Source organism: Mustela nigripes, chromosome 15 (assembly GCF_022355385.1).
Source record: "Mustela nigripes isolate SB6536 chromosome 15, MUSNIG.SB6536, whole genome shotgun sequence".
NCBI lineage: Eukaryota > Metazoa > Chordata > Mammalia > Carnivora > Mustelidae > Mustela > Mustela nigripes.
In genome coordinates, this window is record NC_081571.1 from 28,110,420 (window position 1) to 28,136,904 (window position 26,485).

The following is a 26,485-nucleotide window of genomic DNA, read 5'->3' on the forward strand; positions in this document are numbered from 1 at the left end:
AAGATCTCAGCCTGGGGGGCCTAAACAACAGAAATTTATTTCTCACGGTTCTGGAGGCTGGAAACCCAAGACCAAGGTGCCCATAGCTTTGTTCCCTCCTTGAAGCCCCTCTCCTTGATTCGTAGATGCCTCCCGCTTCCTGTGGCCACGTGACACCACGTGTATTCCCACCCCCCAACGCACCATGTTACTTCCTTTTCCTATAAGGACACCAGTCCTGTTGGATTAGGGCCCCAAATTTGTGATCTCGTTTAACCTGAATTATGTCTTTAGAGACCCTATTTCCAAATACAGTTGGGCCTTAAACATATGCTTTTGGGGAGGACACAATTCAGTCCAGATCAGCCCCACCCAATCCACCAAAAGTCTTAAGAACAAATATTGAGGATTCTTGAAGAAGATGGAATTGATGCCTCAAAACTATAACACAGAAATTCTGAGTTTCCAGCCTCCTGTTGCAAATTTTGGACTCACCAGCCCCCCACAATCACATAAACCAATTCCTTAAATCATATCCCTATCTATCTATCTCATACATATGTGGTATAGAACATAAAATATATACTAAGGGGCAGGGCTGTGCACATACCTGCCTTCTGGTCCCCCTCAGGCTCTCCAGACTGCTGTCGAGCAGCTGAAGGCCGAGCACCTAAGGACTCAGGGTGGAATGCTCTGGGACCAGAAAGAATGTGGGGGAATGTTGGTTCTCCAGAGAAGTTCACTGAATATAAGTCCTTAATCAGTAGGGACGGGTCCTTTGAAAGTGAGTCCCATTTGAGTCCATGGAAACTCCGTCATGTTATTTCCCTCGATAACACATTTTCTCAGTCTTCAATGATCAGTCCTTCCCACCACCCTCTCTTGCCCCCTGGACTTACAAATGATCTCAGTTGTGACTCTGAGCTACTAATTAGGTCCGTGGAACACAGTGAATTTCCTGCTTCCAGCAGTGCTATAGAAATCGACGCTTTTGCTGGTGACTAATCTGTCTGAATATATTTATTATTGCGTGAAATGTTAAAGCTTTGTGAGCATTCTAAAAACATCCTAAGAATACCTTGATAATGAAACATCTCCCCCATGATGGGCCTTTTCATGGTCAGGAGAATGTCTCATACCAAAGGAAAGCTTCCGTCTGTGTTAGGCACATCAAAACAAGCCCTCAAAACCAGAATGCACAAATGTGCTTCCATATTTGCATCTGTGGGGACGGGCTGGGTTGTCCCGTAGCAGCAATCTCCTGCATTTCCTCAGGGTGCCCAGTAAATGTCTGGTGAATGAACGAAGATTGTCCTCTCTCCCTGCTCCCATCCATGCTGGATTTAGTTTCGAATGAAGGGGAACCATTCCTTGCCTACAGGGAGCCCCCTTAGGTCTTGTGAGAAAAGTGTGGTGACCTGTTTAGGATAGCGCCCAAAAGAACTCCCACTGGGATGACCACTCAGGCACTGTCTTTGCCAATGGAAGAGCCAGCCCTGCTCTACTCTGGCAATCTGTGGCCAAGGTGGGAAAAGATTTCTTCTGTGCAAACATCTCTCTCTGGCAGCAGTTCAAGTGGCTGAAATTTCACCATTAGGAGCAGTATGGGGTGGGGGGCTGACACTCACCTCTCCGTGCGTGGGAGCGGACACGTGAAAACGTTCAGAGGGGAATGGCTGATCCAGTCCTCACAGGGAGAGGGCACTGCATAAAGAGCAGAGATGGTGAGTAACTTGAGGAGCTGGGGAATGGGAGGAGAGGTCTAAGCACAGGGCAGGAGGGGCGGGGTGTGAGGGTCCTAGCGTCCGGAGAACAGGTGTGAGCTTGTGCCTGAGTGAGAGATAATGGGCACTCTCCGGAAGACATGAGGTTTCCTGATTAATGGTGCATCTCCCCCATGAAGCCAGTGCAGCCCTGGGCCAAGCCCATGAGCCAGTGAGGCAAGGAAGCGCAGCCTGGAGAGGCAGAGGACTTGGGAAGAGCGCCTATGGTGGGAAAAGTGGTCAGGCTTTGGAGAACGACCGGCCTAAGGTTCAAATTCCAGCTCCAGCATAGCCCTTGCTACGCACGTGTTCTCTGTTGTCTTTGAACCTCAGTCCTTCTCTAAGTGGGATTTACCACATCTCATAAGGCTGATGTGATGACAAGAGAAAGAGGGGCAGCTGGGTGGCTCTGCCGGTCAAGCATCTGCCTTCGACTCAGGTCATGGTCTCAGGGTCCTGGGATCGAGTCCCACATTGGGCTCCCAGCTCAGTGGGGAGCCTGCTTCTCCCTCTGCCTGGGCTCCTCCCCCTGCCTGTGCTCTCTTGCTTTCTCTCTCTCTCTGTCAAATAAATAAATAAAATCTTTTAAAAAAGGATTTAGGAGAAAGCACTTCTAACGTGGTAAAGTGCTGTGCTCTAGGCATGGCAGGTGACAAGTGCTCAGTGACGTGAGCATCCTTTTATCCCTTTTCCTGCCCCGATTTCCTCCAAGCTCACCTACACACACACACACACACACACACACACACACACACACACAGAGAGAGAGCACAATAGAAAATTCTTAGTCTTATAAAAGGACCATTCTTACCTTAGGGTCTTCAGACATGTTTTCCAACTTTGAGGGTCACGGACCACAGTCAGAGATAGATCTGAACAGAACCACATGTGGGCTGGTGGGGGAGGGGAGGACGGGCAGAAACACGGACCTCCACCCCATCACATAGAACACGCAGGAATCACAAACCCAACAGCCCTCTCCCATGTGCCAGCGAGACTCCTCCACAGATGTGCCAACGAAATGAAGGAGAAGGTTCATAGTGGCACTGTTTGTAAACACCCAATCTGGAACCATCCCCAGGTCCACCAGCCCCAGGCTGGTGCACACATTGTGACGCAATCACAGGAAGAAATGCACACACCAGCAGGACAAAATCTCAAGAACACCGCCTTGAGGGAAAGAAAATCCCCGGAGAACTGTTAGGAAGAGCTCAGAGGCAGACTACGCTACACTCTATTTTTCCTGATGGGTACGTAGAGGGTAAAATTCTACCCAAAGTCAGGGGATGATTATCATACAAGTCAGGATAGCCGATGCATCTAGGGGAAAGAGAGGATGAGGTGAGGAGGGTCAGAGAGCAGGTTTCTAAGGTCTCAGCTCTGTCCTAGATCCCCACCATAGTGTTGGAAATTCAGGGGTTTTCTTAGTCTTTAAAATAGAAATGGTATACATGTTGCTAGAGTTTAACAGTATTTACAATTAAAATAAAGGTTAAAAAATAAACAGAAATACATTAACGCCACACACCAGTACACACATTTACATATCTCTGTGTGTCTGTGTGTGTTTATACTAAAATGAAATTTTCACAAAGAAATCAACCTTTATTACATGAGCTGTACCCCTGTATGTCTCTTCCAGTCTATTTGGTTCAATTCCATTTTTTAATGCAGTTGTAACCTACTAAACTGTTTTCAGAAGCCCCTAGTGGATCACGACCCATAATTTAAGAACACTGCCTCAGACCGATGATAAATATCAACATTCCCCCTAGCCTAGATGAGCAAAGCTATTTGAAATACTTGGCAAAGCCCAATGTGGCAAAGACAGAGCTTGTTCTCAGAAGGGAGTTACTGCTTTTGATCAGCCATTTGCATGTCAATGGCAGAGCTCTTCCTCTGGGAAGCCTGTCTGGTAAGTGATTGCAGGTTATGGTGGAGGAATGGGGCACCCTTGTCATCTGATTCAAACAGCCCAGGAAGAAGACCGCTGAATGCAACAGTTTGGGGGCTGAGTCTCTGGAGTGCAATAACAGTGTTTCCAGGAGACAAACCGAAGTGTATCATCAGGAAATATACAAGGGAAGCTACTTACTGATGCAGCCGGGAGTGAGAATTGCTGCAGGCGTACCTAAAGGACAGGAACGCTGAGATGAAAATGGAGCATAACAGGGCATCCCATGGAAGACCATTTTGTCCTGTCGCGGTTGGCAAATTATGTGGAGGGAGCAGCTTGTGGATGAGAGAGCTGCTTGCTGGCCAGATCACAGAGCAGCAGTAGGAACAATCAACAGACAACCAGTGAACACTCCTTTTGTGTCCAAATTACTCAGAATGTTCCTCTCCAGTGCTACGGTGTTAGCGCTGCTTTTAAGATTCAGCATGACCCTGGGCAGAGCCAACTCTCACAACTCAGGTCCATGTGAATCATGCATTTGCTCTAAGAGACCACACACCTGCTTGGATGGCCTCACGCTCTTCAGGACCCCTGAAAGGGATCTGGCCTCTGGCTTTCTTGCAGTCTCCTAAGTTCAGCAGATGGTGACTCTCTCACAGGCTCTAGAACCCAGACTGGAGTGGGAGCCAATGGGATGCCGTCTCGGAGGCTCCCAGTCCGTCTAGCAAAACCTCATATGGCTATTTCCGATACCTCTACCATGAGCTAGTCTCAGGTCCTTCTCCAGGGAGTGACCAGAGTTGGGTAGACTCTGGGTGCACGTAAGTTCTCTGGGACATTCTGTTCCAGCCTTGAAAAGGCAAATGGATGGAACATCCAGGCGCTACCATGGGAGAAGTCAGAGTTAACTGATGCCCTGTCCCTGCTCTGAATCAAAGAAAGCCGAGCAGGTGGGCTGGGGAGATAGGCTCCGAACTTTCGACGTCAGCTGCCAAAAGGCAAGGGAACCATCTGGGCTGTAAAAGGTCTCTGTCATGGTGATGTCAGGGTGGTCGGAGTCCTGCCTAATCACAGGGGCAGTTTGCAGTAAGACAAGGGCAGGAATGAGAGAAAATGAGAAAGGAGAAATGACAGAACTCTGATGTTCCTCTCTTTTCTTGACAATCACTGAAAATTTAGAGCCAGAACAATAAATCTTAAGTTCCTAGACCCTTTTCATCCCAGTGCTTCTCTTCCTAAGTAGGAGGGAGAGATGTTCTGCAACATTATCGGCACTCTGTGAACCTCATATTCTCTTCTATGCGGAGGAGACCATCCCTGGGTGCAGCTGGCCCATAGGCACTCAGAGCCTTCCTTGGGCATCAGGGTATATTGCAAGGCAGGAAATTAGGAACCTTCTGTCATTTGAAAGAATCCATGAGGGAGGTCTGCTGAGATGACTTGAAAGGTGTCTCCTTCATCCCCAGAAAACGTTTTTTTCATCCCCGGAAATCTATTAATGCTTCTTGGTTTGCGTTGTGGATAGAAGGTTGCAATGTTGCAGGTGTGTGTGTGTATGTGTGTGTGTGTGTGTACATCCGTTTGTGTGCACATGTGTCCACAAACTGGAGACAGAATAAGCTTCTGCGAAAGACCAGAAAGGAATGGAAACACAGTCCGTTAAGCAAATGTTGACACAATCAGGAGCCAGGTACCACCGCCGGTTTTAGATCAGGGGGCTCTCTCTCCCTAACAGCAGGGGCTCTTGGTTCTTAGCCCAGCCTCTTGGTCAGTAATGCCTGCTTCTAACCTACTTTATATAAAAGACTTATATATACATTTTAGGTAGCTCCTTAAAGGAAAATCAAGGTTTGAGAAGCTTTCTGAAACAAAGACAATGATTCACAGGAATTTCACTGTTCTTGATGATACCAGAAATTAAGCTGCAGTAGATTTTTCGGATCCTACTTGTAAATGCGTCCAGAGGGTAATTAGCCATGAGCACATCCAATAACTCTAATAATTGAATAATAAATAAGCATCGAGTCAGCACAGACCGTGTGTGAGGGAGCGAGGCCAACAGGCTGAGCAGCACCTCGCAGAGTGGCACGGAGGCAGGCTGATCCCGATCGAAGAGGAAATATTAGCACAACCCTCTGTAGATTTCCTGAACTTGGCACTGGTCCAGGACAACGCAGCTGCACACAAACTCCTAAAGGCGCACCTAGCACACGCCACTGACCTCCTTACCACTCTAAATGAGCCTGCTGAGCATGTGGCGGTTTTAGCGGGGGCTGAAGACAGCTGCTGGTGGGTGCGGCCCAATTGCCTGGAGTACTTAGACCATCACAAAATTGGATGGATTCTGACTTCAGCATCAATCAGCCTCTTCCCTGGGTTAAAAAAAAAAAAGTGCATGTGTGAGTGTGTGTGTGTGTGTGTGTGTGTGTGTGTGTGTGGCAGGGGAGTGGAATTAGGGTACTGAGTTAGAAGAATTAACATAATGGAAGGAAATGAGGAGCTACACGGAGTGCACGAATTCATTGCCATATATAACTCATTCCTGGAAAATTGTTTTTTCCTTTATGATTCCTGGCAGTGATTTGGGGCATGTCTGAGGCTCCATTTAAACCCGAAGTAAGTAAGGGAGAGGAGAGTGGAGCTCCTTCAGTAAAGAGAGATCTACAGGCAGCCCCAGAGTTGGGAAGGCATGGCTGGTACGTGCGTGAGCTGGAATGCGTCATTCACACGTGTCAGGGGAGCTCAAGGAGGCGACACTACCTAATTACAGCGCCAGCCTCCCTCTCCCAGGAGCTTCTATCAGGGACACCATGGCCCCTTTAATAGAAACACCTGGAGCTTGCCTGTGCCCACGCTCCTTTGGAGCCTATGAGAGGGAAAGAGGCACAGGGTCAGCAAATTGTTGTACATTCTATTAATGTTGTTAGCATGTCCTTCAAAGTAGTGACAAAGCACCAGGCAATCTTTAGAAATGGAAGATGCCGTCTCTGTTTCAGTCCACAATGTAAAACTCAACCAGGAAAACGGTTCTTTGGACAGGCATATATTGACCTAACACTTTCCTGTATTCATTTTACACACTTAGCATAGTACTCTGTACCCAGGGCTTTTGGTAAAGGTTGTGGCTGATGATTGGAGGGGGAGGGAGAAGGGGGAAGGGAAGGAGGAGATAACGATGATGATGTCTTGGAATGGCTTGATGCAATCTTCTGCAAAAAGGATGGATTACATTATCTACGTTGTGTCTTGTCATCTATGAAAAAAACACCTTGCTGGTCAGTCCCAAAATTCCGTGAGTATTGTGCCTCTCAGTATTGTGCAAGTAAAACTGGGCTGGTTTTATGAACCCATATAATGGGTTTTAGATTACACAAAGCCTGTTTCACCATTAGACAGCTTGTTAACAGTGGAGGGAGCATGGTGGGCAGAGAAAAACCAACTAGGCAGAGCCCCTGGTGGAGAACAGGTCCTTGAATAACAAGTCCGCCGGTTTCATTGCTAAATTCACCTTTTCTACGGAGAGGCGAAGAGTAAGAAAGCATCAAAATAGTGATATCAGGGATAGAAGAGCCCACTCCTTCCTTGAGAAGGGAGAATCACACACCCTTAAACCATCAGGAGATTAGAAATCAGCTCCCCCCCACCCCCAAGAGGTACAACTTGTTCTCTCTGCCAGTGGAAATGAGCAAGTTTTGAGTGTCTATGGTTTATTCATCCCTTCATTTATTTGTTCATTCAACAGACTTTTTTTTTTTTTTTTTTTTACTGAATCTGCTAGGTACTGTACATGATCAATGCCAAGCCAACCGAGAAACCGTCAGGGCCCTCAAGGAGCCTGCAACCGAGAAGAGTCTAAGAAGTATCCATATGTTACTATAGCACAAGGCTGGGTGAAGGGAATGTCTTGAGAGAGATGCAGTGAGGGCTTGTAGGTGGTAGAGATATGGCAAGAGGACAATCTACCATCTCCATCTTTGCAGGAGAGTGGAGGCAGGAGAGGGGCCCATCAGAAGAGATCAGGCACATTCAGGGTGGTATGGCCATAGACGAGAGTGTCCCATCAGTAAGCAGAATCCTGTCTGCCATGGCAGGTATAAGGGCAGTATGTTAGCCTTCCCTACCTACAACCGCCCTGTCCCCTCATCTGGACTCACTATTTGTACCCTCTTAAAGAAACAAGTGTGACTTTGGGCTTTCGGCTTTGTGTTTCAGGATCTAGAAGTGTGAGACTACTCCAAGTGGTCTTAACATTTGTGCAGTCAGAAGACAAAAATCTCTGATCACAGGCCAAAAGCCCAAAGGAAGGACAGGGTAACCCGACTCCATGCTGACATTTCTGCATTGTCCAACTTGCAAAGTGTTTTCTAGGTTACCTACACTATGGGCACTCAGGGCGAAATGTCCCCGTGTTATCAAGAAATAGCAGCATTTCAAGCCCTGTCATTACACACACTAAAAATATCAGATCTCATGATCTGCCAAAAGGAAGAAAAATATCAACCTTCCTTATAGGAATACACACCCACTTGTCACGGTCTCTCAGTGTTACCTTTGTTTATCTTCCTCACTTCAGGTTTTTACATTAAAACCCCAGAATCATCTTGATGAATTCATGTCAGCAAACCTCAAAAAATCACAGTCTTTATAATAATATGAGGACCAGTGTCTCTTTATGGGCACCAGATACATGGCTCTTCACCTTGGAATGGCTCATGATCCGGACTCTTCAGAAAGAGCTGTCCGGGGGTGCCTGGGTGGCTCAGTGGGTGGAGCCTCTGCCTTCAGCTCAGGTCATGATCTCAGGGTCCTGGGATCCAGCCCCTCATCGGGCTCTCTGCTCAGCACCAGGGAGCCCACTTCCCCCTCTCTCTGCCTGCCTCTCTGCCTACTTGTGATCTCCGTCTATCAAATAAATAAATAAAATCTTAAAAAGAAAAAAAGAGCTGTCCGGTGTTAGTGTCTGCTAAGAGTTTCTTTTTTACGGAAGAAAGGAAATCAATCTGCGGGGTTACCATCAACACTGATGTCAAAATGCCAGTTGGAAGTTGAAAAATAACAGAAAAAATGCCAAGAACAATTTTCCTTCCCAGATGACCTGATGGTTCTCAAGAATACACGGAACTCCCCCTTCCAATCAAAAGTATGGGCTGGCCACAGAGAGGTAAATAATCTGAGGAGGCATTTTGCCCCTTATTTTTCAGGTATACAAGTAATCCCATGTTCAGTATAGAAAAAAATAGAAAACACAGATACATAGAAAGAAATAAAAACAGTCAACCAAATTTCTACTGCCCAGTGAAAATCACTATAAATATTCTGGTGTATATTTATCACTGTAGACTGAATGTTTGTGTCCCTCTGACCCCACCCAAAGTCACCTGTTGAAATCCTGACCTCCAGTGATGAGGAGGTAGGGCCTTTGGGAAATGATAAGGCTATGAGACTGGAACCCTTATGAATGGGATGAGCGCCCTTACAAGAGAGCCCCCCGAGAACTCTCTCCTCCCTTCCACCCTATGAGGACGGACGGGAAAGACTGCCATCCAGAAGTCGGAGAGTGGATCCTTACTAGATACTGAAGGTACTCTTGCCTTGATCTTGGACTTCCTGGGTTTCAGAACCAGGCAAAATACATATACGTTCTTTATAAGTCACTTTTTCTATGGAATTCTATATAGCAACCCAAACTATTAAGACAGCCACCAAAACTTGTTCATTTCAAAACTTTGTGTGTGTTTATTTTTTAACAGGATTCATCCTATATTTAATATTAGTGACCTACTTGTCTCTTAATAGGTTATGAATATCTTCCTATGGTTATGTGCGTGCGAGCACACACATCGTTTTATTATCTCTAACGGTTCAGTAACTCTATTCTCAAGATGAACTGTAATTCAGTCCTGTATACTACTGGACATTTAGGTTACTGGCAACTTTTTGCTCTCAAAAGACCATGATGAGTATCTCTGTATGTACATTTTGCATACTTGTCTGTTACTTTCTTAGCATAAACTCATTAGAGTAGAATTGCTAGGTACCCTTACTGAAAACATGTTACTACGTATTTTCAAACGGTCCTCCAGGATACTGTACTGACTTGCACTTTTAGCCACAGTGTCTAAGAGAACCTCTTCCCCTAGACCCATGAAAGGCACCTCTGAAAATCCTATGTGCCCTCTTTGCCCTTGGACTCCCAGCCCGGACACACTCCTTTCCCGACAGCAGCTGACAGAAAGGGCTCTGTACCAGGCGTGTGCTCCAGACAAAGAAAGACGGGCAGGAAGCCATGAACTAGAAGGATAATGGAGAGGCGCTGTCAAGACATAGTGAAACTTTGCTCTGGAGAATGAAAGAAAGAAAGAGAGAGAGAGAGAGAAAGAAAGAAGGAAGGAAGGAAGGAAGGAAGGAAGGAAGGAAGGAAGGAAGGAAGGAAGGAAGGAAGGAAGGAGAAAGGAAGAAAAGGAAAGGAAAGAAAAGAGCAAGATGTCAGCCTTAGAGTCATGTAGTTCAGTTCTTTCCTTCCTTTCTATTTTAAAAGAAGCAATGCTTTCTGTTTAGCACGGCTCTTCTGAAAAAGTTAGATTACCCCAGCAAGGTTTTAGCTTCCAACCCTTTTCCTAGATTCGAGGACAGTTAACATCTGTGTGCTTTTTCATAGATGATCAGAGCAAATCCTCCCCGCTACTGCATGACTTAGGGCAGGTACCATCATCCCCTTCGCTGTGGTTTAGGACTGACGAAATTCTGGTCCCTCAGGCTCCCCCAGCTCCCTAAATACTCTTCTCTTTCACTTAACATGTAAGACTTGGAATAAATACACATGAGCCCCAGGATGTGCAGTAAAAATTGCCTTTTTTTACAGGATTTCTGCTATCAACTTTGGTCACACTTTGACCTTCTCCTAATGAAGGGGACAGCCCAAATAAACACTGAGATCTGGTCCCAGCTCTCCGGTGGATGTCATGACATTGACTGCGTTAATGGGACCCTATTCATTGTATGAGTGACTCTCTAGGTCATGGTTACTCATTTCTGAGGAGATACCAAAGTTTGGACAGTGCTCTAAGGGCCCTGTGGTGGCTGATTTTTCTGTCAACTTGGCGAGACCATGATACTCAGCTATTTTGAAAGTAGTTTTGTTTTTTGTTTTTTGTTTTGTTTCCAACGAATTGACATTTAGTATCAGCAGAGCTGGAGGGAAGCAAATTACTCTCCGTAAGGGAGGCAGGTGTCATCCAATCATTTGAAGGGCTTCATTGGAAAAAAACTGACCTCCCCCAAAGATGAGGAAATTCTGCCTTCAGACTGCCTTTGGACTTGAACTGCAGCATCAAATCTTCCCCGTACCCGCACAGGCTGCTCGTGTGCCCTGCAGATTCTGAGCTTACCAGTCTCCAAAACTGTGTGAGCCAATTGCTTCAAATAAACTCACTCCAATTCTCTCTCCTAGACAGATAGACCGACATATTGATGATATAGATATAGTTACAGACCCCCGTTGGTTCTATTTCTTTGGATAATCTTAATAGAGGCCCATCATGAACTTGGGACAGAGCTCTCTGGTCAGGGTTTTTCTCTTATCTACTGTCACTTCCAAATCCAAGAAGCAAGCATAGGTGAACTCCATACCTTCCCACTTTTCTAAGACGAGTTGAAATGACAAGGATAAGAATAGTAATGTCCTAAATGCTGTGCCAATTTCACAGCCCAACCCTAGGAGGTTGGCCTATGAGTCCACGTTGGCAGAAGAGGAAGATGAGGCCTAGGGCGGGCAGGCTGAGCTACCAGCTGCTAACCTTGTAAATGTGACCCCGCTAAGGAGTCTGAGCAGCTCCAGGTGGCAGGCCTGGGTCCTGATCCAGGTTCACCTGACTTGCTTGACTTCCAAGTTTAGGCTTTGACCTATCTAAGCCACGTTGCCTTGTTACGTAAGTGGTTTGGTATTTGAAAAAAGGTTCAGTCCCCAATGGCCATGAGCAGGACTCTAAATTCAATTCTCTTTACTTCTGAGCGTGTGAAAAACCACCCAAAGACTGTTCCAGGTTCTGAACACGCAAAATGTGGTTCAGGCAGGAGAGAGAGCGTTTGCCAGAGCCGTGGGTCAGAGCTGTCAGTTTCTCCACCTGGAGAAGGACTGAGATGCTCAACGTCTCCCACTGACTGTTTCTGAACCTCTGTCTTCATGACCAGCTCTGATCTCACTTGAAGGCTCATTATATGCAGAGCTGGGCTCCTGACTCAGCTCTTCCCCTGGCTCCCAGTGTCCCTATGGGGGCCGCCTTCTGGCAAGGTAGCCTGTTGGCTGCACATCCCGTTGGCTGAAAATATCTCTAGCACATTCCCCAGACCTGCTGTTCTCTCTCTGTTCACTGCCACACTCTCCTTCCTTCATCCTCTTCCTTGGCAGCTGAAATGAACCAGAGTCAGGCGCCAAGGGGAGGAAAAGAAGAGGAGGAGGACCAAGGCTACTCCTTTCCTCTCTTCTTCCCTCTCAAGTCCAGACACAGTAAAAACATAATAAGCATCTTTCAGCTTCCTGAATAGACACTACAGTAACTGTCACAAGAAAACGTCAATGTGTTTTCACACTCAGGGGGATAGAGCTGTAAGAAAGCCCTGTCTACCGCTGTTCGGAGCGTTGGAAGGGAAGACAATATGACAACAGATGCTGGACTGCTGTTTGAGTCTAGGCCGATTATAATATGAAAAACACCATTTGCCTTTCACTGGTGACGCTTCACGTGTTATGGAAGTATGCTCACCCTGAAAATATTCAATATTTTATAGCATTCTTTCCTCTTTTCCTAGGAAGGGTTTACAGAATCATTCTGCTTCTTCATTTCTACGGTTTTCCCCCTCCCCCACCGTCCGCCACGACAGAGGCAGCTGCTGTTGCCTTGGCAACATTACAGAATAAACTTGTTGCTTTTGGACCATCTGTACCCAACCTGAGCTCTGCTGAAGCGGTTTGTTTCCTTTTCCTGTTTGTCATCCGCCAGAAGTCAGGCTTCGTGTGTAGATGCTGACCTTCCTGAGCAGTGCTGTGAGAGCTGACTGAACTTCTCAGATGTTCTAGGAGAACTAGCTCAAAGTTTAAAAGGCTGATTCATTCCTTTGGATTCAGGTCTTTCCATAGGACCCTTGGTAAAATATATGCCTGCAACCAGGGACCCAGGATCCACCAATACATTACAGTGCAGTGGGATCAGTGCACGTTCTTGTAAACAGAATCTCAATGGACAGAATCACAGGACCACCATGGGAAAAAACAAATACTTCACAATGATATGCACTTTTTCCTGACTGTAGACATATTTTCACTAATTCATCTATTTGTCCTCTTCCAAAAGAGCGATAATGTAGTGATCGTAAAATAGTATTTGGATCTTAAACCAGATTGGGCAAATACAGAACAAGACTGAAATATTACCAACAATCCTGCTGCCCACAGACACCGTTACTATTTTTTACATTTTTTTCTTTTGTACCGCATGTTCCTTTAAAAATAATAATAAATTTATTTTATAAATACAATTTTATATCCTGATTTTCCTAATTCAACATACATTGGGCATTTTCACATGTTATAAAAATTAATTGAAACCTGATTTCTCGATCCCTCCCTCCCCTCTCTCTCTCTCTGACTTTGCAATATACTTATTATTTGTTAAAGAACCCAGTCATTTTTCCTACAACATGGATATTGCTAATTAGATCCCCATGATGTCATTTATCCTGTACCTCTGTCCCCCGTATTTCCTAATAATTGGTAGCTAAGTCTAGAAGTTCGGTCAGATGCACATTTGTTACTTGGCCAGAATGCTCTGCGGGCAGTGCTGTAGACCTCCCAGGTGACGCCCAGGACCTGGCTGTCTTTCTGTGATGTGAGCAGAGATACTCACTGCCCAGATCCATTACGTCATTAGGAATTTCAAAAAAGTATATTCTCATTTTACCATTATTTCTTCATTTGTGAACTAGAGTACTTTTAGGGTATCATTCATAGAAGAAAGGCGAGATAAAGGTCTAATTTATTCCTTGAATGCACTGGTTATCAAAATAAATGAATTAAGAGCCAAGCATGATCCAAAGGGAATATAATAGTTTTTCTAATATCACTACGAATGCATGGATTTAAACATATTTGTCGTGATTTAATCCTTTGCAGTTATTATTCTTAATGATACCTCAATTGTCCATCTTTAGCCAGCAGGGGCCTCTTCGCATTGTTTTCTGAATCCTTAGGAAGACCCTAGCATTTTTTTCTAGTATTTTTTTTTCATTACATCCTTACTTTCTGGTGTGATAAGATGTTCTAGGCTCATCTTAAACATTATCTGCTCCAGATCTGGAATTAGACATTTTTTCAAAAAGATCTAGTTTGCTTTTAAGTGGGAAAATTTATATGGAAGCTGTGATCTGGGTTTTAAAGTACTCATTTTTCAAAGGCTCTCTGTGGACAGAATTAAGAAACTTTGCTTTTGCTCTCCTTTTGCTCCTCCACTTCCTCCTTTCCTCTGCCTGCTCCTTAACATAAAATGTACCATTGCGATTACTGGCATTTGAATTCAAGATTACAGTATTTTTTTGACCTCATCAATTTTTTTAAAGGTTTTATTTATTTATTTGACAGAAGAAATCACAAGTAGGCAGAGAGGCAGGCAGAGAGAGAGGAGGAAGCAGGCTCCCTGCCAAGCAGAGAGCCCGATGTGGGACTCAATCCCAGGACCCTGAGATCATGACCTGAGCCGAAGGCAGCGGCTTAACTCACTGAGCCACCCAGGCGCCCAACCTCATCAATCTTAAACCCATGGCTCCTGTCTCTTACCCCATCAACCCCAACATAATTACTCATTTGCTTTGTCAACAATACACACACTTCAAATTACCCCAAACGTAATGGTGCAAAGCCACCAAACACACTGAGTGATGTCATAGTGTCTACGAAGTGGCAAATCAGAAGCAGCTTGGCTGCATGGTTCCTGAGTCAGAGTCTCTCATGAGATTGCAGACAAAATGTTAGCCAGAGCTGCCATCATCTGAAGGCATGACCGGGTCTGGGAGATCTGTTTCCAAGGGAGTCTATGTAAATGGCTGGACATTGGCAGACCTGGTTGCTCTCAGAGGGCTATTAGAGGGTCCTCATGACATGATTTCTAACTTCCCCCAAAGTGAGTATTCAAGATGGCAATGCCTTTGATGATCTAGTCTCAAAAATCACACTCTATCTTGTCTATCACGTTCTGTTATTACAAGTGAATTACCATGTCTGCTCATATTCAAGGGGAGGGCAATTAATCTCCATGCATTGAAAGGGCAGTGTCAAAAAACGTGCTGGCATATTTCTTTCTACTCTCTGGCTTACTGATTTGCATTGTAAATAAAAAATACACATACCTTTCCAAAGATGCCCCGAAATCATGGGGCAAAGATGCCCCATGAGCTTGAGTTCAGGATCTTGTTAACTAAATCAGGTCTTGGTGTGGAGATGCCTCAGGACTCCTAGAGTAGAGCTCCTTGAGTGTGGTTCCTCAAAACCTAAAGACCTAGATCTAAAAAGAAAAGTTATTTGCTACCTTATCATACATACTAACACTTAACATACAATACATACAACATACAATAGTGGGACAAGCACAGGATAACTACTTGGGACCACCCTCCCAACACACACACAGACACACACACACACACATTTTATTTATTTTTAAAGTCTTCCCTCTCTCTTTTTTTTTTTTTTTAAGATTTTATTTATTTATTTGAGAGAGAGAAAGAGAGTAGGGGAGGGGCAGAGGAGAGGGATATGCAGGCTCCCTGCTTGGAAGCCTGATGTGGGGCTCAATCCCAGGACCTTGGGACCATGACCTGAGCCAAAGGCAGACCCTTAACCAACTGAGCCACCAAGGGTCCCTATTCTTTCACTTTTAAAGCATAAATAACAAATACAACCCCCCCCCCAAGATAAACACTTGCATGTTAGGCACAAATGTCTTCACATTTTTTTTAAAGATTTTATTTATGCCAAAATTAAATAAAAAATAAATTTATAAAAAGATTTTATTTATTTATTTCGACAGAGAGAGATCACAAGTAGGCAGAGAAGCGGGGGGGGGGGGGAGCAGACTCCCTGCTGAGCAGAGAGCCTGATGCGGGGCTTGATCCCAGGACCCTGAGACCATGACCTGAGCCAAAGGCAGAAGCTTAACCCACTGAGCCACCCAGGTGCCCCTCTTCACATTTTTTTAATCTATTAATACCACTTGAATTCACTCCATAACAGTATTTGGAGATAACTGTCATTTCCTTTTAAGGCTAATGGCCACCATTATATAGAGAAATAGATTTTATGCAACCAATCCCCTACAGAGGGATAATGTGGAAGTTTCTAGACTTTTAGTATTATAAATAGTGCTGCAATGAATAGCTTTATGCATATGTCTTTCTAAATTTTTTCCAGAAACTTATTTTTATAGCCATAATTTATTCCATGTTTTGAATAGATGTGTCTTAAAATATTTAAGGATACTTCCATTGTGGACACATAGGTTTTCTCTATTGATTCCACTGGTATAAGCAGTACAACAATGAATATCCTTGGAATGAAGTCATTGTTGACATTTCTGCTTATAGCACAAGAACAGACTCCCACAAATTTAGTTAATAGGTCAAAGTTGATGAATCTCTTCAGGCATCGATACATATTGTCAAATTGTTTTCAAGGAAAGGACACAAGTTTACCCTCTCTGAGTTGGTAAGTGCCAGTATCTGGCACTGGAGAAGTCCAGGCTTCAAGTCCTGCCTTTACCATTTACTAGTTGAATAACCCTGGACAAGTTCATTTTCCTGAGTCATGGCTTCCTTGTCTGGAAATAAAGAAAATAATGCTTATCTCATGGGTTTGCCATCAAGAGCAAAATAAGACATAAGGTTATGGATACACTTGCATACAGAAGCTGAGTATTTAGCATAGTGCTCGACATACTCCAAGCATGTATATGTTTGTTACTATTGGTCTTGTCGCCAGTAGATAAGAATGTCCGTCTCACAAAAGATTCATCAACACTGCATAGTATTGTTTAAAAATAAAAAGTGCCAATTTGATAAGCAAATGACGCTATCTTGTTTTAATTGATGTTTCTTAGAATTCTACTTCTAGTAAACATTTTTCATTTATTAATATTTTTATTTCTGGGGTGCCTGGGGGGCTCAGTCAGTTAAGCATCTGGGTCTTGGTTTTGGCTCAGTCATGATCTCAGGGTTGTGGGATCAAGCCCTGTGTTGGGCTCCACACACAGTGTGGCATCTACCTGAGATTTTCTCCCTTTCCCTCTCCCTCCCCATCTGCTCCTCTCCCCCTTCACACCCTCTCCATCTAAAATAAATAAATGAAATCATCAGAAAAATATTTTTATTTCTTCTCCTGTATAATCTGTTTATATCCTTCATTTTTTTCCCATAGAATTTTAGTTCTTTAAAATGCATATACAACAGTTCTTTATCAGGAACACAACTCTTTTCTTGTCATAATTCCTACAAATATATCCCCTGACATGTTAGGTGTTTGTTTGTTTTTAATTTCAGTTGTTAGACATTATTTCACAGAATTTAACATTTTATGTAATCAAGTAGTTCCCTTTTTCCTTCAACAGACTTTTTAAATCTTAATGAAGGACTTCACTATTCCAAACACAATTATGTCCTCATCTACATGTTACTTTAGTGTTATTTGGGGCATGTATCTCTGCCTTGATGGTTAAGTTCATAGCCTAAAGAATTTTCACAAAATAGATGTTTCCATGGTATTAGTTTGCTAGGATTACTACAACAAGTACCATAAACTGGGTGGCTTAAACAACAGAAATCTACTGTGTCCCAGTTCTGTAGTAAGATATCTGATGTTAGCAGGACTGGTTCCTTCTGGAGGCTGTGAGGGAGAATCTGTCCCACACCTTTCCCCTAACTTCTCATGATTTGCTGGTCATACTGTGTGTTCTTTCACTTACAGATGTATTCTGCCAATCTCTGCCTTCATGTTCATGGGAGATTCTCCCTGGGTGTATGTCTCTGGATCCAAATGCGCCCTTTTTATAAGAACGCTAGTTGTATTGGATTAGAACTTGCACTAATGACCTAATTTTAACTCGACTACCTCTGGAATGACCCTATTTCCAACTAAGGTCACATTCTGAGCTCCTGGCAATTAGAGCTTCAGCATATCTGTTTTTAGGGAAACAATTTTAACCCATAACATTCACAAAATTAGAACACAGACCAAGAAACAGAATATACTTAGCTTTCCAAAACCAACCTTGTGTCTACTTCAGCCATAACCCTTTGGCAAGATTACCACTGCCCCTGGTCTCCCACATCATAGATTACCTTGTCTATGTTCTTGAACTTCATATAAATAGAATCACACATCATGTATTCTTTCACACATGGCTTTTCAACCTCAGAATTACATCTGTGGGATCCACCCATGTTACTGCATTGTTGCACGCAGCAAATAATTCACATTTTCATTTGTATGTAGTATTTAGCAAACAGAGGACAATAAGGTAGTTTACCCATTTTTTTTATTGTTGATACTTGTGTCTAGTTTGTAACCACTGTGGATATAGCTGCAATGCTGCAATGAAAATCCTAGTGAAAATCTCCTGGTGAGCACATGCTCACATTGCTGTTGGGCACACTGAGTGGACTTTCTGGGTCATAGATAGGGTATGGACATGTTTACCTTCAGCAGATGTTCCCAAACAGTTTCCCAAAGTGATCAAAATTTTTGGTTATTCCACTACTTTACCAACACTTTGGGCTGACTTGAACGAAATATTTTTGATGAAAAGATGATAATGATGATGATGATAGTAACTTCTCATTAAAGTTCATACAAAAACCAAGCACTGGGCTGGTCACTTTGCCTATGTTATCTCATGTCATCTTTAAGGTACTTTTCAAGAGCACTATTAGCTTCATTTTGTAGACAAAAAAAACTAAGCATCAGTGAAATAAAATACTCCGTAACAGTTAGTAGCAATATAGGGTTTAAATTACAATTTTGTCTGGTAACCAACCTCAGCGACTCTCTAGTCCAGATAAAATGTAAATCGTCCCTCCAGAGGTGAAGGGGAAGCCCTGAGCATCACAGTTAGCACAAGGGCATTGGTATGATGACTGCAGAAGGGCAGCTTAGTGGGACCCAGCTCTATATCTCTATTTGAAGGCTGGATTATGTCACCCTATTTTGGAAATATGTAGCATAAGCATCTGCTGTTAGGGTTAATTCCAAACATTTCTCAACGGGTAATTGTTTTGAGGGCTGATTCTGAAGACAGACGATGTGTTTAATATTCTAAAATAGAGGGACATAAACCAGTGTTTGGGTAGAGAGTTAAAGCAAGGGCTCAAGTCTTGGACCACAGAAGAGCAACCACAAGAGCAGGTCAATGGCATTGTCCTCACTTCTGATGTCAACACGCACTCCTCAGTCCCTCAGCCCTCTCTCCCAGGCCCAGTCTCCAGGCCATATGAGGAATACCTACCCTTGAGAACACAGCAGGAGCCATGTCCACTGTTTTCATGACTGCGTGCCCCTCAAGGGTTACATGAATATCCATGGGAAAAATATTTCATGGAGCACGAAGAAAAAACATGCTGCCAAATAATTACCCTTCCACCAGAGATAAGAGGTAGACTCAAGTATTGAGAGGCTGCTTTAAATCAGGCACTGTGCCAGACACTTCCAGATACATCATCTTAGACTTCACAATGACCTTGAGAGACAAATATCTATAACCCCCAGGTGACCTGTGTGGGAACCAAGCCTCAGTGAGGTTAAGAAACCTTCTGAGGTATTACAATGAGAGAAACAAACGACATAATAGTTTCATTCTAACAGAGGATCTAGAAAAGAGAAATCTGGGCTTTTCCAAATTGTACATTGTGTCTTTAAGGAGTCTATGGGCGCATAGGCTTACATACATTTATTTATTTATTATTTATTTATAAAGACTTTATTTATTTAATTGACAGACAAAGATCACAAGTAGGCAAAGAGGCAGGCAGGGGGCAGGGTGGACAGGCTCCCCACTGAGCAGACAGCCCATGCGGGGCTCCATCCCAGGACCATAAGATCATGACCTGAGCCAAAGGTAGAGGCTTAACCCACTGAGTCACCCAGGCACCCGTATTTATTTATTTATTTATTTATTTATTTATTTATTTATTTTAAGTGAGGCAATGGAAGAACACTGAGTGCTTTCCCACTGAACTGCTGAAAGCTTGCTCTGGAAAATGAAAACTTCAGAAAAGCAAATTCAGGTATCATGGTCCAGCAACCCTTATTTATGAACCATGTAATGAGAGGTTCTAGGGACTTATCTCCTGTAACATTGTATCACATTATATGAGTTTCTAATCAGTTCAAATGTTGTTACCTTCTAGTTTTGTGTCACTGCAATTATTTTCAGAAAGTACAAAGTTTCCATTAATTAAAAAAAGTACCAGTTAGATGCAAACATTGGTTTGGTTTTAAGTTCAAGTTAAAACTAATGCCCGCCTTTGTCTTGGTTTTAGTAAACTAATGCATTTTTCTGCCCTATATTTTCATCTGTTGCTGTTTCAATTGCCTGACCAGGTCATAGACGTGGGTGTCCTAGGTGTGGGCATACTTTGCGTACATTACAACCCAAGCATTGAGAGTCATTCAGGATGGGACAGTGGGCTCATAGGTGTAACCCACACACACACAAAAGGCTGATCCATCACACACAGGTGATGGGTGACCTCTCAATAGAGAAACAGCTAAAGACAAGGGGAGACACAACACACTCAACTCTCCTGTGTTTGTGGCGAAGACTAACTAAGCCATCAGAACTAGTTCCCTGGATACTCTAGGACACTTGTGTGCTGCTTAGGAGCCTTTCTTCCAGAACCAGTGAGTGGGCTTAGTGCCCCCCCCCCCACCCGTCAGCCCCATTCTAGAGAGGGAAGGCAGTCAGGAGACTGGAATGCCCCCTGCCTGCTGGAGCCCAGAAATGTGCTACTGGCATTCAGGGAGACAAGCAAATGATGTGGTGTGTGTGCTCCTAATCCCTATTCTAATGTCTCCAACAATCTAGTGGTTAATTAGCAATTTGCTGCCCACCAATATGCAAATGAATGACAAGCAGAGGCCCTCCACATCTGTAATTATTTTGCTGATTTACAAGCCACTTTCCTCTCTGTGTAGGTTTTTCTGTATGTGTGCATTCATGCATCAGGGATTTCATTATTTTTAAAAGCATACTCTGTGCGTTTCTATGCTTTAATATTTTCCGGCTTCAGTAATTACCGCATATATATATATGTATATACACATATATATGTGCATTTCTATGCTTTAATATTTTCCAGCTTCAGTAATTACTGCATATATATATATATATATATATATATATATATATGTATCCCCTCTCCCACACCACCTCCAAATGCTTTTATTTGTTACAGATTCTTTCCTTTGATAAAGATTGGAAAGTAAGATTTATCAAGGAGCTGAAATCCAAATTGCAGAGAGCACAAGATTGAAAGATGCACATTTCTATGCTGCCAAATCCTTATCTGGAATCGGGAGTCTTGCAATATTTGATTTTCTCCCAACCAGCTCTGGTGAGCCGAGCCACGATCTGCGTTATCCATCTGCCTACTTCGGAGCAGGGTGTTTTACTATTTGGCGGTTTAAATGCTTTACGTTTTTGCCAGCGCATTAAGAAAGGCTCTCATGTTAAATTAAGTCAATTAATAAATGGAGACACATTAAGCAATCAATTTTGTCAGCCTATCTCCCCAGCATTATGTATGGTTGGCTGTAATCACAAGATAAATGCAATGAGCTGATCTATGGTAATGTTCAATAATACATTCTCCGCCAGGCTCAATTCATCAGGGAGTTTCGGTAGGGGAGGCATTTGTTATTGGCTGTCTCTGCACCTCAAGGATAACATTTCTGTCCTTTTGATTGGCCGCCTCACTGCTGCAAGGTTCTAACCGTCTTATTTTGATGATGAATATGAAGGCACGCTAAGCCGGGCTGGAGCGGAGTGTCTCAGAGGCTGCGCTCCTTCCAGAGCCCAAGGACTTACAGCTTCTTCCGCTGCCTCCCTGTGCCAACAACCCCCCCCACCCCCAAAAGTTGTGATGCTTTTCTTTACCCAGTGCTTTGGGGCTGTGTTAGATCTCATTCACCTCCGCTTTCAGCACTACAAGGCTAAACGGGTTTTCTCCGCTGCTGGGCAACTTGTCTGCGTTGTAAACCCCACGCACAACCTAAAGGTGAGTTGCTGTCTATCATTTTATATTCGCGCAGTTCGGGTTCCAGTCGTTTCTCCGTCGTCGGGGACTCCCACATGAGCCTGGATCTCCCAGCAAAGGCTCCTCGGCTAGGTCTCGGACGCACCGGGTACCCGGTGGGGTAGCCCGGCTCATTCTGGCTTTCTAGGCGTCTTGTGCTCTCGGCGATAGCGTGTTGTTCCCCGATTTGCCAGGAACAACTGGAGGGATGGTCTGGCCTCTTCTCCCTCTACAGCACCCCCACCCCCGCCGCTGTCAGCCCAGGAGTGGGGTCAGGGTCACAAGTGAAGGTGGTGGAGGGAGTAGGGGGCGTCCTCTCCTTGCTCCCAGATATTCATGGCCAAGTGTTCAGAAGACAGGATTTGAAAAGTTACCCAAATTGCAGACTGTCCCATGTGTTTGGGAAAGCAGGCGAGCACATGGATTTTGGAAGCCCCTTCTGGCGACCTCTGAAGTAGCTGGGGGAGGGGGGGGGCGGCGGGGCAGGAGCCCCCAAGAACGGAACTGGGGACTGGGTGAGAGGACTCTTCCTGCGAAGTGTTTATCGTGCTCAGCCTCAGTGTGACTGTGTGTGTGTGTGTGTGTGTCTGTGTGTGTGTGTGTGTGTGTGTGAGAGAGAGAGAGAGAGAGAGAGAGCGAGCTGGGAAGATCGGGAGGAGTTTGCTTGCGGGGAGCTGGCTGCGCCCCTCGCTCCGGGGACAGGAGGGGGCAGGATTTGCTTCAGTTGTGTAATACTGAAACCGGCTGGGAGCTGCTGCTGTCTGAATCACCGCAGGCCGCCGGCTGCTGCCGGTCTGGCGCCGCCGCCTCTGCATTTGTGCCTCCAGGCCAATGCCCTTTCGCCAAAGAGCCCAAATCAGAGATCTGGAGAGACGCCCCCCCCCCCCATCACAGCCAGGTCAGGGAGACGAATGAAGAGCTGTTGGCTTGGGGCGGTGCGGAAGAGAGGAAGACGGTGCCGGGGTGGGGGTGGCGCGGATGAACTCCCCAAAGAGGAAACTCTGAGCCCACGGTGGCTCTGTTTGAAATTAAACGATGGCCCCGATGGGAGTTGCTTTCCTGTCCTCCCCGCTGCGCGCAGGGCTGAGTGACAGGGAGGAGCGCGGGTCTGCAGCAGGAGCCACGGAACGGTCTCCGTGAGGACAGATCTGTCATTCTGACCCTCCTCTCGGGTAGGAAAAGTGTTGCTTGTTGCTCATCGCTTTATCAACTCCTACAAAGCGTCAGACTCTCCTCAACCGGAGCCCCTCAGGTCAGCCCTGATGGGTGCCCCTCCCCTCCCCGCACCCCAGTTCCTGGAAGTCCCTAGGAGGTACGGCTGCCCAGAGGCCTTAGAGGTGGCCAGTCCTGGGTGGAGGGGTGAGGAGCTGCCTTGGGACTGGGGCAGTGCCCAGATCCAGGAACTGGCCCTCTGAGGTACCCAGTCTGTGACCAGCACCAGTCACTCTGTGACTCTGCTCTGGGGCTCATGCTCTCTCCTTCCTAAGCACTCGCTCGTTTGCTGGCTCTCTCTCCTTCCCCTCAATCCACTGTCTCTTTTTGCCTTCATGGCTTAGTTTTATAAATGAGAATCCACTGCCATTCACCCTTAGCAAAGCAAGTGTATGGCGTACATACTAAAATATGATTCTGAATTCCATTTTATGGCCACTTTTGAGACCGCATTCCAACTCCCATTATTTTGTCACTTTACATTAGTTACTTCCCTATGGCAAGAAATTTTGTTTACTCCTATTTTGCATTTTAACACCCTTAAAAATTGTTTATGAAACTTAGCCTTTTCCAAGTTTGAATTTATATGTTTCATTGACTGCGGCTGATGATGGAGGAGAGGGGTGCTGAGATCTTGGGGTGCGGTGGGGTGAGGTGAGGTGCATCTGTGAATATCTTGCAGGGATGTCTGCCTGGATATTGGTAAGTTTGTCCTGCTGCGTGAATCCCAGGAGTTCAGAGTCAGGGCTAGAGGTCAGGGTTGGCTCTGACCAGCTGTGTGCCCTTGAATGATTCAATCTCTCTGAGCCTTCCCTGCTCACCTTTAAAATGGACATAGGAACGAATAACTCCACAGCTCTGGCTCATGGCTAAAAAGGATTACTAGAGGTGAACGTGCTTTCCAGCACTCTCTTCCAGAAAAATTAAAAAAAAAAAAAATCATGTTGGGACACCTGGGTGGCAAGGTCAGTTAAGTGTCTGCCTTCAGCCCAGGTCATGATCCTGGAGTCCTGGGATCGAGTCCCACACCAGGCTCCCTGCAAAGCCAGAAGCCTGCTTCTCCCTCTGCCTGCTGCTCCCCCTGCTTGTGCTTTCTCTCTCAAATAAATAAATAAAATCTTTTTTTAAAAAATTATGTTATTGTGCATAACTTGTGGGGTTCCATGAGGAACTTTAGAAGTAGCCACTTAAAGCCTTGAGCCCACTTAGAAACCATATAAGCAGCAGATAAAAATAGGTGACACATGCTTTGGGAGGCTATTTCCGTGGCTCACTTTTTCAAATACATCCTCATTTGGCTCTTGATTTCCCGTAAAAAACCACTTAGAGGTTTTGCTCCAACAAGCGTCAGCAAGGTAAACAAAGCGAGGTGAGAGTGGCTGACGCTGCGGGGGTCCGATTCCCCTGCATCCTGCCAGGCACCGAGAGCTCTGGAACCCAGAGCACCTTGATGGTGTCTCCATAAGCACATTGTGTGTTTCCAGGGTCCAGGAGGCCCATCAGGTAAGTCCTACCTGCTTTGCAGAGATTTTAGAGCAACAATTCTATAGGTGCGTGGCTGGCCCTACCACTTACGTTAAAAAGCAAATAAAACTCAAAGGAAAAGTGCTCCTTCTAAGCATTAATTTCCATAGACAGATCACAGAAATATGCCTTGGATATAATAAGCTGTGATCTACATGGGGGAAAAAATTCTTTTTTTTTTTTTTTTCCCAAAGAAAAAAATTGTTGTGGCAATGTTAGCCTTGAATAGCTATTGATCTGTGGTGCCTCCCTACACTTGGTATGACAGGCTGGTACACGAAATGGTGACCAAGGACAGAGACAGCAACCTTGCTTTCAATTTTTTAGGTTGTGTGCAGCTGCAGTGAGGGCTGGGAAGCCTGTGTTGTTCTTTGTGGAAGTATATTTGCACTTTGTCCTTTCCCGGGCTTTTCCCAAGAATGCTAACTATATTCAAGGACCGGAGGCAAGTGCTGAGTTATAATCAAAATTCACTTACTGAGCAGAGAAAATCGTGTATTTACCGTGCTTCTCTAGGTCACCTTCATTCTCAATCTTATTATGGCGATTACTCAGTAACCTGGGATTCCTTCAAGCAAGCTGATGCCTTTCCTTCTAAGTGGAAAGCAGAAGCCTTCCTTCGAAGGCAGACACTCTGGTTCAAGCCATTACACCCCTTAAGCCCACCCCTAATTAAAAGGGCCATTTAGAGCAGCTGGACTGGAACACGAGGGATCGGAACTCCGGGGACCTCTGCTTTAAGCAAGGCACAGGCAGAGGGAGAATGAGCAGCACAGCCTCTCCATGGAGTGCAAATGACACTCTGTGTTGCCCTGTGTCTCTTTCTGTCTCCACTGATATGGATGGCTCCTTGCACAGATAGGATTCCAAATGATGCCCCCCATTTCCCCTTCCCACTTCATGAAAGGTGACCACCGAGAAGCCAGTGTCCCTGGCTTGCTGCCCTCTGCTTCATTCACAGAGGTTACAGAAATGTGGCTAGCAGGCTGCAGGCTGGCACTGGGGAAGGCTCCAGCTCCTGGTCCTGATTCAGCATTCCTTTCTCCCTCGTGTTTTCTGCTTATTTCCAAATCAAGAAAGCCTTTCTCTCCTGGCTCCTCTCCTATCTGCACTAGCCACTTCTATAATGCCCTGTCCAGGCAGCTCACCCTTCTCCCAACCCATCTCTAGGATGTCCTTCAAAGGGTGGGATGGCCGGTCCCCACACCCAGGCCTTTCCAGGGAAGGGTCTGTAGCAGTAGCCAGAGGCCCTCAAGGGTCAGTCCTTAGCGCTTCCCGAGCAGACTGTCCCCGTGCTGAGGCTGGCTGGACAACTTCCTCCTCTAAACCACAGCCCTTGATAAACAGGTTTCTAAAAGCCTAGCAAAAAGCATTCTGGCAAACTTCTGAAGGTCCCTGCCAGTACCAAAGTCATTGGTAAGATCCCCCGGTGCTCACCCATCCCAGCAGCTAGAACAAAGGGTATAACTGCCCAACTTGTCCTGGAAGGCTACTCACACCTCCGTCCTGCTGATCCTAGACCTCTTCTTTTTTCTTTTCTTTTTAAAGGCTTATTTGAGATAAAGAGTACATTGCACGTGTCCGGGAAAGCAGGGGGGAAGCAGAACCAGAGGGAGAGGGAAAGGAGAAGAATCTCAAGCAGACTTTCCACTGGTTGCAGAGCCCATCCTGGGGCTCGATCCCACCACCCTGAGGTCATTAGCCAAAACCAAGAGTCTGATGCCCAACCGGCTGAGCCTCTTGCCGCTCCCCAACCCAGACCTCTTCTTTATTGTGCCTG

At 45.1% G+C, this 26,485-nt stretch overlaps 1 protein-coding gene and 1 long non-coding RNA gene across 2 annotated transcripts in view; one reads left to right on the top strand and one right to left on the bottom strand.

Moving 5' to 3' along the window:
- LOC132002707 (uncharacterized) overlaps window positions 1–26,485 on the bottom strand; it is a 43,796-nt gene that overhangs the window by 11,642 nt on the left and 5,669 nt on the right. The window contains exons 2-3 of the long non-coding RNA XR_009399973.1: window positions 15,037–15,191; window positions 1,608–1,683 (exon numbers count right to left, since the gene is read on the bottom strand). This is a non-coding gene — a long non-coding RNA (uncharacterized LOC132002707). The remainder of the gene's footprint in view (window positions 1–1,607; window positions 1,684–15,036; window positions 15,192–26,485) is intronic.
- Window positions 21,660–26,485, top strand: part of SIAH3 (siah E3 ubiquitin protein ligase family member 3) — a 71,480-nt gene continuing 66,654 nt past the window's right edge. The window contains exon 1 of the mRNA XM_059377808.1: window positions 21,660–21,951. Coding sequence (XP_059233791.1) covers window positions 21,817–21,951 — 135 coding nt within the window. The 5' untranslated portion in view covers window positions 21,660–21,816. The remainder of the gene's footprint in view (window positions 21,952–26,485) is intronic.